Source organism: Pinus tabuliformis, chromosome 7, assembly GCF_031772625.1.
Source record: "Pinus tabuliformis cultivar Carrire ecotype Pingquan chromosome 7, CPIR1, whole genome shotgun sequence".
NCBI lineage: Eukaryota > Viridiplantae > Streptophyta > Pinopsida > Pinales > Pinaceae > Pinus > Pinus tabuliformis.
Genome location: NC_142293.1, coordinates 1,820,499,522 through 1,820,510,951, shown reverse-complemented (window position 1 = coordinate 1,820,510,951; position 11,430 = coordinate 1,820,499,522). Strand labels below are relative to the sequence as shown.

The 11,430-nt window shown below is 32.8% G+C and overlaps 1 protein-coding gene across 1 annotated transcript; it reads left to right on the top strand.

Annotated features, from left to right (window-relative positions):
* Positions 1-3,429: 3,429 nt before the first annotated feature.
* On the top strand, positions 3,430-5,602 carry LOC149255664 (chromatin structure-remodeling complex protein SYD-like). Its single transcript, XM_089460552.1, has one exon. The coding sequence runs from the start codon at positions 3,459-3,461 to the stop codon at positions 5,325-5,327; it is 1,869 nt and encodes a 622-aa protein (XP_089316678.1). The 5' UTR covers positions 3,430-3,458; the 3' UTR covers positions 5,328-5,602.
* Positions 5,603-11,430: the final 5,828 nt, after the last annotated feature.

The window sequence follows — 11,430 nt, the reverse complement described above, 5'->3', positions numbered from 1 at the left end:
AAAACATTAAATTTAAAAAAAATAATGAAAACATAAAATAAATAAATAAATAAATAAAATTAAAACAATGAAAAACACAAAACAAAAAAAAGTTTAAAAAATTAACAAAACATAAATTAAGATATATACTAAAAACAAAACACAAAATAAAAATATAAAACTTAAAAAAAAATCAAATATAAAAAAAATATATATTAATCATAAAAATGTAAAAAAAAAAAATTAATGGTAAAAATTAAAAAACGAAAAAAGATAATAAATTATAAACAAATAAATAGTGAAAATAAAAAATAAAAAAAATAAAAAATATCTTGTAAACCATCAAAAAAATTGGCAAAAGAAAAAAAAAACATTTAAAAAAAACTAAAAATTAAGTAGGTAAAAATAGAAAAAAAAAAAAAATAAGAAAAACAAAAAAAAAAATTAAAAACAAACTAGATTTTAAAAAAATAGAAAAATAAAAAAATAAAAAATAAAAAAAAGTTAAAAAAAAAATTATCTCACATATCAAAAAAGAATTTGGAAAAAAAATAAATTTAAATATATATATATATATATGACAAAAATAAAAAATAAAAAATGTGAAAAAAAAATTATCTCATAAACCCTAAAAGAATTTGGAAAAAAAAAAAAAAAAATTATATATATATATATAAGTAAATAAAAAAAAATAAAAACAAACTAGTTTAAAAAAATAAATAGAAAATTAACGAAAAAAATTAAAAAAGCAGTAAAATTGATATTAAAAAAATCAAAAATAAAATCAAATTATAAAAAAAAAACCCAAAAAAATATGAATATGGCGGAAAATATATGTTTTTTCAAATGAGAAAATAAATAAAAAAACGTTTATAATTTATAAAAAAAATACCTATTTTTGATTTTTTTTTTAATTCAAATTAAAAAAAAAAAAAACCATAAAACAAATTAAAATTATATGAAAAAAAAACCCCAAAATGCATATTTTTTATTTTTATTTTTTTTAAAGTTAATAATAATTATTTTTATTGAACCTAACATGCATGAGGACGCCCCTGTCCCGGAAGCGCCTCAGCAGCCTGACCCAACTCAGGGAGATGACATTGTATGCGAGCCATCTCAAAGAGCAACTGGCTTTTTACATCTGATTACTGATTCTTACGGAGCGCCGGTTCTGGACAAAGACGGGTTCGTGACTTGGGTCGCTTCACCAAGCCAGGCAAAAGAGGACATGCCAGCTTCTCCAAGTCATGCGGATTAAACTCTACTCCTTTCTGTCGGGTCGCCTTCTGGTTCACATGCTATGCATTTTTTGTCCTATGTCTTTGATTTTGCAGTTAAATGTTCTTGTCTGTTTCAGTCTCATGCTTCAGGTAGCAATTCCAGCCAACACAGATTTCAATTTTTGTTTTAAAGATAGCTATGCTAGGCGCTACCGTGTTTTTGAGGTCACTGAAGGTTATGATAACTGTAGTCCTGGTAAATTTTGTCAGTATGTCAGGGACCGAAATCAAATCTCTGAGGTCTGTATTGTAAATCTGGTTGACAGTTTAAACTGTATTGTCCCTGAGTTTTTGGTTGAGGAATGGCCTCGGCCTCCTCTGAGGGCTTGACCTCATTGTACATATTTTTTCACCTTTTTTAATAGAATTAGTATTTACAGAGAAAAAAATTTATTTAAAAGAAATTAAAATTAAAATTAATTTTTTTTTTAAATAAACCTTTTTTTTTATTTAAAAGAATTATAAAAAAAAATTTAACACTTTTTTTTTTAAATTTATAAATACAAATAATTAAAAAAAAAAAAATTAATTTCAAATTTAAAAATTTATTAAAAAATAAAAACTAAAAATTAAAAAAAAAAAATTAACGCATTTTTCAAAAATCAAATTTAAAAATTTATTAAAAAAATAATTAAAATTAAGAAAAAAAAAAAATAACGCATTTTTTTTGGTTTGTTTTTTATTAAAAAAAAAATTTCGTTTCGGGCCCCCGCCCCTCAGCGAAATTCCTTCAGAAATTAATTCTAGATTCAAAAGATGAACCTGTCAAATTGGCAACAAAACTCTTTGTGATATGCCAGCATATGAAATTGAGTGGGAAGGAGCATTCCTTACCATACCAAGTCATATCAAGGGCCATGGAAACAATTCTTACTCAAAATGGCCTTGATCGGAATGCTCTTAGACCGTCGAGTCTTGTGATGGCCAGTGGATCCCTTTCTGCAGATCTGAATTCACAATCTTCAAAACCTGGGAATGAAAGTAGGCTGTCAGTGGACAAGGGGAATACTGATGTGCTCAAATCAAAAGATAAAGAAGCAGCTAGAAGTTTGGCACCAGTTGAGACAGGGAGCTCGTCTCTGATTGTAAATGATAAGCTCAAGGAAGAAATACCTTCTACTTCTAAGACAGATCCATTCACCAGTGTGGGGATTTCTATGGGTTCTGAAATGGTTTCCTCTGCAGATGATTCTTCCAAGTATGGACCAAAGGAGACAAAGAAACCGTCTTTTACAGATTATAAAAATGAATCAATGGCGTTATCGTGCAATGCTGCTCGTTTAGAATATTCTTCTATAAAAAATGCCAAGCCTCTGGATGATGAGAGGTCGACTCTAGAAACTCTGGAAGGTAGTAAGTGTTTAGAGTTGCAGACAAAGGAACATAATTTTGGTTGTTCAGATGTGCAGGCTAGTCAAAAATGTGTTGAGGAACCTGATAAAAAACCTGTCACAAGGAGAAAAAGAGCAGCTGCTGCAACGAATTTAAGGGATGATCTTCCACAGAGGATTACACGACAAAGGAGAAAATTGGCTATGACCAATGACAGTAAACAGGAGAACACTACAGAAGGTTGTGTACCGGTTGAAGAGGAGAGTAAAGATGGTAAATCAATTTAGCAAACCTGTTCGGTGACCCAAAATGATCAGCCACAGACATCATCAGCATTTCCTACAGTTTCGCAGACTCAGGGATTTCCTTCACAAGTAACAGGCATAGCTGATAAGGGTTCATTTCAAAAAGATGCAGCTGTTTTAATGAAGGTGGGCAGAGTAAACAATCAAGCTTCACAAGCTATAGCTGGAAGCTTGAACAGCTATCTTGGAAGAGATACGAAACAAATGCCCAAGACCAAAGAGGATTCAAGTGAATTTGATACTCCAAGCTCACTGAAGTTGGGAAATAAGGAAAATCCTGGAACAGATTCTAGATTTGATGGATCTACAACTCAATCAAGTAGCAAAATTCCTCACAATGAATCATTAGATCCTCCTACTGAGCAGCAGACTTATCTGAGTGGCATGCCTGGAAATACACAAGGAAAGGATCGAGCAGGGACACATGGATAGGTAGAAACTTTTCCTGGAGGTCCTCCACAGGTAAATGTTGATAATGTGCCAAGCCTAAAGGTTTCAGGGATGGATAAAATGCTACAGTTTACAGCAGAAAGTGAGGGCAAGGCATCTTGATGATGATATGGATGACAATCAAATGGGGAGTGAATCCAATGAAAGTGACCTTGGTTCTACTGCTACAGAAGGGAATGATCAAGGACAGCATTATCTGGAAAGCAATGAGAAATATTACCTCATGGCTCACAGTGTGAAAGAAACTATCTATGAGCAACCCTACATATTGGAAGGTGGCAAACTGAGGGAATACCAGATGAATGGTCTGAGATGGCTGGTATCATTATACAACAATCATTTGAATGGAATATTGGCAAATGAAATGGGTCTTGGAAAAATAGTTCAGGTAATTTCATTAATATGTTACTTGATGGAACAAAAGAATGACAGAGGACCTTTGTTGGTAGTAGTGCCTTCCTCTGTATTGTCTAGTTGGCTGAGTGAAATTAGCTTTTGGGCCCCTAGCATCAGTAAAATTGCATATACAGGTTCTCCTGATGATCGCCGTCGATTATTCAGGGAGAACATTTCTCAGCAAAAATTTAACGTGCTCTTAACTACATATGAATACTTGATGAACAAACATGATCGACCAAGACTGAGTAAAATTTCATGGCATTATATCATAATTGATGAGGGACATCGCATAAAAAATGCATCTTGCAAACTGAATGCTGAGTTGAAGCACTATCAAAGCAGTCATCGATTATTGCTCACGGGAACACCACTCCAGAATAATCTTGAGGAACTCTGGGCACTTCTAAATTTCCTGCTACCAAGCATTTTCAATTCATCAGAAGATTTTTCTCAGTGGTTTAACAAGCCTTTCGAAAATGCAGGAGACAATTCAGCAGATCAGGCTCTATTGTCTGAGGAAGAAAATCTTTTGATTATAAACCGTCTTCATCAAGTTTTGCGACCATTTATGCTTCGAAGACTAAAGCACAAGGTTGAGAGTGAACTACCTGAGAAGATTGAGCGGTTGGTAAGGTGTGAGGCATCTGCATATCAGAAGCTTCTCATGAAGAGAGTTGAAGATAATCTTGGATCTCTCGGACATTCGAAGGCTAGATCAGTACATAATACTATAATGGAGCTTCGGAATATTTGCAACCATCCATATCTAAGCCAGCTGCATGCAGATGAGGTAGAAAATATGTTGCCTCCACATTATCTACCATCAATTGTCAGACTTTGCGCAAAGCTGGAGACCCTCGATCGCATACTACCTAAGCTTAAAGCAACTGGTCATCGGGTATTGCTTTTCTTAACAATGACCCGGTTATTAGATGTGATGGAAGACTACCTGACATTGAAATGTTATCGTTATCTTCGCCTGGATGGTCACACTTCTGGAGTCGACAGAGGAGCCCTCATTGAGCAGTTCAACAGACCTGATTCTGATGCATTCTTATTTCTACTCAGCATCCGAGCAGGAGGTGTTGGAATAAATCTGCAAGCTGCTGATACAGTCATCATATTTGACACTGACTGGAATCCTCAGGTCGATTTACAGGCACAAGCAAGGGCTCATAGGATTGGTCAAAAGCGTGATGTACTTGTGCTACGTTTAGAAATGGTTCATAGTGTTGAAGAACAAGTTAGGGCTGCAGCAGAGCATAAACTTGGAGTAGCGAATCAAAGCATTACTGCTGGATTCTTTGACAATAACACAAGTGCAGAAGATCGAAGAGAGTACTTGGAAGGTCTTTTAAGAGGGTCAAAGAAAGAAGAAATTGCTGGTGTGCTAGATGATGAAGCTCTGAATTATATTTTAGCTCGCAGTGACGAGGAGATTGACATCTTTGAGGCTGTTGATAAGAAGAGGCATGAAGTGGAACAGGCTGCCTGGTTGAACTGCATACAAGGAAAGGATGGTGGGGATTCAATGCCAATGCCTCCACGTTTGGGAGGAGAAGAAGTGTCTAGTGTCTAGAGTCGAGATAATCTTCCTGCTCTGCATCTGCAGTCGAAAGACTGATCTGCTTGCAACACGAAGAAAGTTCTCAAGCTTGTAAATTCCGCATTTTGTAATAAAATTGCTTCAGCATTCTCTGAGTTTGGCTTGTTGGTAGTTTTTGTGAATGATCTCTGTATATGCTTTGCTGATAAATCGTGAGTAGCTTTCCCTTGCTGGTGTACCGATTCAGGCCCTATTGTCTGTTGAAGGTGAAAGTTCGTGTTGCCGGGTGTTGGCATTGAAGGATAGGAGTAGCCGAGGACGTAGCAGGTGGTCGTTGGAAGCTGCATCTGGGGAGGCCACTCCGCCCACTGCCGCGCCACCACGGGCAGCCGGGGACGGGGCTCATTCCGGAGCCCCTGCCCCGGCCACGCCACCACGGGCTGCTGAGGGGCGAGGGTTCGAAACGATTTTTTTTTTTTTAATAAAAAACAAACCAAAAAAATGCGTTCATTTTTTTTTTTTTTATTTTGATATTTTTTTTAATAAATTTTTAAATTTGATTTTTGAAAAATGAGTTAAATTTTTTTTTTAATTTTTAATTTTTAATTTTTAATAAATTTTTAAATTTTAAATTAAAATTTTAAATTTTTTTGAAAAAAAATTAATTTTTTTTTAATTATTTGTATTTATAAATTTTTAAAAAAAAAATGTTAAAAAAAAAATTATAATTCTTTTAAATAAAAAAAAAAAGTTTATTTGAAAAAAAAATAATTTTAATTTTAATTTCTTTTAAATAAAATTTTAGGTTCAATAAAAATAATTATTATTAACTTTAAAAAAAATAAAAATAAAAAATATGCATTTTTGGTGTTTTTTTTTTCATATAATTTTAATTTGTTTTATGGTTTTTTTTTTAATTTCAATTAAAAAAAAAAAATCAAAAATAGGTATTTTTTTTATAAATTGTAAATGTTTTTTTATTTTTTTTCTCATTTGAAAAGACATATTTTCCGCCATATTCATATTTTTTGGGGTTTTTTTTTATAATTTGATTTTATTTTTGATTTTTTTAATATCAATTTTACTACTTTTTTAATTTTTTTCGTTAATTTTCTATTTATTTTTTTAAACTAGTTTGTTTTTAATTTCTTTTATTTTTTTTCCTAGTTTTTGCTAATGTTTTTTCTTAATTTCTCTATCTTTACTTACTTAATTATATATATATATATATATATATATATATATATATATTTAATTTTTGTTTTTTTCCAAATTCTTTTAGGGTTTTTGAGATAATTTTTTTTTAACATTTTTTTTTTTTTTTGTCTTTTTATATATTTTTATATATTTGTTTTTTAAAGACAATTATTTCATGTGGATTGAAAAATTAATTAAGGATGTATAAATATGTAGATTATCTAAAATTCAAACTATCGACTTTCTAATTTAAAAACGCAAAACAATAAAAACCCCACTAAAAAAAAAAATTAAGATAGAGAACAAGAAAATATGAATAAAATGACCACTTCAAAAACTATCAAATTTAGAAAATAATTTTTTACATTTCACACACTAGAAAATTTTAAGTCAAAAAATAGGTCTTTTAAAAAAAGGGTGTGATGCAGAATACTCACTTTTTAAAATCAGCATGAAAATCACTACCATTCTAAAACTTGATTTCATCCTTGAACATGAAAAAAAATTAAAGTTCCAAAAACCATGTTCTAAAAAAAACCTGTGTATTCTGCATCACCACTTTTGAAAATCGGGTCTTTTTTTGCTATCTCTACGAAACAGGTAACAGTATCAGTTCCCGTTTCAAAGTTTACATTGTTTTGTATGTTCATGGAATTGGAACTATTTTTCATGATGGAGAGCTTATTGCATGAATATGGAGAACTTATAGTATCTCTTCCAAACTAGTCAGGAACTTAAGAAGCTGAAAGGGACAAGTATGTCTCTTTTTATTTTATAATTTCTGCTACTAAGAACTATGAAGTTGTTTCATACTTCTTTAATATTCACATGATCTGGAATGCAAGAGATTAAGATAGAGTAGTAGTTGGGGAGATTTCTAGTCATGATATCTCAAAAGGACATAGCCTGTGTGGGTGGCCCACTTTTCAAGATCCAACTATCCAAACTAGGCCCAAGCTTTAGAACTATAGGATCCTTGCTTTTGATTTGTATTAATCTAGCCTTCTATGTTCATGTTCATACTCTTGATTTAAAAATAGATAGCTTTGGTTACATGGGATGCAACCTGTCTGTCATGCCCTTGGACCCTACTCCTTTGAGAATCATGGCATCAACATCACTGCAATATTAATCTATAAAAGAAACATCTAAACATTCACAGAAAGAACAGTGGGGAACAAGAGTTTATGGTGGGAAACCCTCACAGGGAAGAAAATACATTGCAATAATATCTTTTGCATTCATCAATGGAACTACTATAGATATGCTCTGCCTCTGAACAAAATGCAGTTGATAGTTTGCATTTATGTCACTAGAAATGGAGTTGGAGGTTTGCTCCCATGCCAAAATGGCCCTTGAATGGAAATGAGATGGAAAATTTTGTTTCCCTCTCTAAGGGTTGGCAATCGTTTCATGAGAAATGGGTAATTTTTAATGGCATCATCAAAACTACATCTTCAGGAATTAGAAGTTTTTTTTATGGTGTTTTCATATTTTGGCATTTTTTTCGAAGTATGATTTAGACAAGAACCAAATGAAATGCCTTGAGGTTCTTGGCTACTTCGGCTTCCATATTTGGAATGTGTAGCATGTCCTTAAACTCCACTCCGTTCAGATGTATGACATCAACTTCACAACAATAATAATCCATAAATGGACATAAATTTAGTCACATCATAAACAATAAGAAATTAATTTTTATGGTGGGAAACCCTTATGGGAAGAAAACCTATTGTAATAATCTCTTCTACATTTAGCAAAGGAACCACTATCATGTTCTTTATGTTATTGAACAACATTCAATTGACAACTACCATATACATTACCAAAAATGTAGTACGAGGCCCTATCATTTTGCCAAAATAACCTAAAAATGAAACAAAAAGAGAGTTGTTTTCTATATCCTTTCTTGTTCTTAAGAGCGATAAATATTTTCTTCAGAAATGGGCCATTTTGAAATTCATTTCTAGATAGTAGAAATTGTTTCTTGAGGAATTGGAAACCATTTTTTTTGTTTTTGCCAATTATGATTTAGATGAGCATTGAATGAAATGTATTGAGGTTCTTGATGCTTCCATCTTTGGAAAGCCTATAAAAAATGGTGAAGAGATTGAAGTGATAATTTCTTGTATTGCTCGATATTGTATTCAATGAATTTGACAAGGCTCTAAGAAGCCTTGTGTTTGAGATATGATTGAATCCCACAAATGGTTGCCTCTAGTAGAAGACAGATTTCTCCTTTAAATTTAGAGGTTGGACAAGTTAACAAAAACTATCTTGGAAGAAAAAACTGATATGTGTATCTGGCCATAATAGAACCATGGCCCAAGGTAGAAATTAAATAGAGAGAGAAAACATTGTTTTCCATGGTTCTTCTTGTTTATAAGGTTCAATAACTATTTTATCGAGAAATGGTCCATTTTTAAGGTCATCTCTAGAAATTGTTTCTCGAGGATGGAAACCATTTTTGGTGTTTTTCCCAAGTATGATTTAGATGAGAATTGAATGAAATGTATTGAGGTTATTGATGCTTCCATCTTTGGAAAGCCCGAGAAAAATGGTGAAGAGATTGAAGTGATCATTTCTTGTAGTGCCTAATAGCATATTCAATGAATTTGACAAGGCTCTATGAAGCCTTCTCTTTGAGATAAGATTGAATACCACAAGAAGTTGCCTCTAGTAGAAGATGAATTTCTCCTTTAAATTTAGAGGCTGGACAATTTAATGGAAACTATCTTGGAAGAAAAACTCGATATGTATATCTAACCATAATAGAACCATGGCTAAGGTAGATTTGGAGGCCTAAGACAACTTAGACAAGAGTAGTAGGAAATATATGTACAAGGATGGATATTATGGTGGAGAGCCTCTCTTCATATCATGCACATTAGATTCACTTGCATCAAAGGATTATGGGTTCATTCTTACCTGCATGTAGAATGAAACAACTTCCTCTTTTGTGCTACTCATATTGAATTCCATATTTTCCAATGAAGATATAGTAGCCTTAGTGAGGTTACCATTCATAGTTCTATATAGTTTCCATTGAAACTTAACAAGTGACTATGAATAACATGCATATACCCCTAAAACCATATTCATACCCCTAAAACTGTATATACATTGTATATGTTTCTTATATGTGAAACCTTCTGGACTTTGTTTCCCTTACCGTTCTTGTTTCTTGTTTCATTGCTTGTTTCTTGTTTATCTAAGGTCTCCATCACCAACCTCAACTAGTTTTTAGCCTTGACAATGTTCTCTAAATTACCTCCCTAGAGCCACACCCAGGGGAGATCAATAATGCCCATTCCTCTTTTTCTTTTTCCTTTTAAGAGGTAGTATTGTATTTTTCTTTTTCATCAATATTAATTACTTTAATATGGAGGCCTTTTTGCACTTGGGATTTCAAAATTCAACTAGATCATAATACATTTCTTTCTATGTGATTGCAAGCCAATGTGCCTTAGCTAAGGAACATCCATTGTTCTAATTGCATTTAGTTTGCATACACACACATCTTATTTACAGACTTTATTTGGCCTTATTTAGCTTAGGGGCCATTCAAGTCCCCCTTAGATTAGCTTTGGAATTGGTGTCATTTTTCTCTTTTCCTATAGTATGTTGGAGCATATATTAGCTCTTGATATCTATCATGTTTACATTTTAGGAAAGAACGTAGTTGTTCCTTGTACAAATTTTGATTCCAAAATTTCAACATGCACCTATTTCAAACATTGAGAGGAATGCAAGTTATTACCCATGAAATGCAATCAATGACTATGTTGAATCTCTACCAAAATGGAAATTGAAGCCAACATGTGAAATACAACGTAAGTATCAACGTAATACTTTTCTGTTTAAGCATGTATTATGCCAAATCACTTCCATGAGTAAGGTTTTTAATATTTTCTTATGATCTTTGAACAACCCCAAAACAGTGTTGCATGGTCCAAGCCAAAATCTGCCATGATTCACAATGGAACATATTCATCCAAGTTACCTCTTCTTTAACCACCTTTTATGCATATGCTTCTTTGAGTAAAATCAATCATTTTCTAGGTTAATATTCTAGCAAGAAGATCTTGGGCCATTGGCCTATCATAGACTATAGAGTTCCTCTTCCAGGGCATCTCACTGGCAAACTCAATCAAATGATTAGCTCAAGATGATCAAGACTTGGCATAGAGTTTCAACTTTAATACACCCATGCTCTCTAATTAACCAACATCTACTGCCTCTTGTCAAATTAACATTTCATTTGTACACCAGCCAGACAACAATGAGATATTTTCATTACACTCTCAATTAGAAATTCAATCTATTAATCACAAAAATAAGATTCAATAAAGGTGAGAGTTTTGTGGAATGATATCCATCCATTTTCTAATGATGGATGCATTTGATTAGTCTTGAATGTCTTCCTATCTTATGTGAGAGGCTGATAAAAATATATAATTCCACAATGTAGATTTGACATGAAGATGTACATATATGCAATACTCTTTGTTAACTCCTAGGTTCTCATTTTCTGCAAAAGTCCCTTAGCACAAGTTGTGAGACCCCAAGGGAAACTTAGGCAAGCTACCCACTATCATCTCAATGGTGTTTTTGGTGATTCTATAATTTTAGGTAGATTAGTGCCTACATTTGTTGGGCTATGGGGTCATGCATGTAACATCAGAGGGTTTTTCTTATGAGTATTAGGGTCTCTAGGTAGCCAAAGTGATTCACACAACAATAACCCCAATTTATTCACTAATATCACAAATTTGATGGGGGAGAAGGTCTATCTAAGATCCACTTCTCAAGGTAACATTAAGAGTGGCCCCTACCTAAACATTGTCTGAAGCTGATTTAGAAGATACTAAGTTCCTTGTTAAAGAGAAAGGTGACAGGGTGTCAGATTCGAAGGCCAACCAAGCCTGATAAATCAGTA

Coding starts and splice junctions, on each gene's coding strand:
- LOC149255664 (XM_089460552.1), top strand. CDS start 3,459: ATGGATGACAATCAAATGGGGAGTGAATCCAATGAAAGTGACCTTGGT.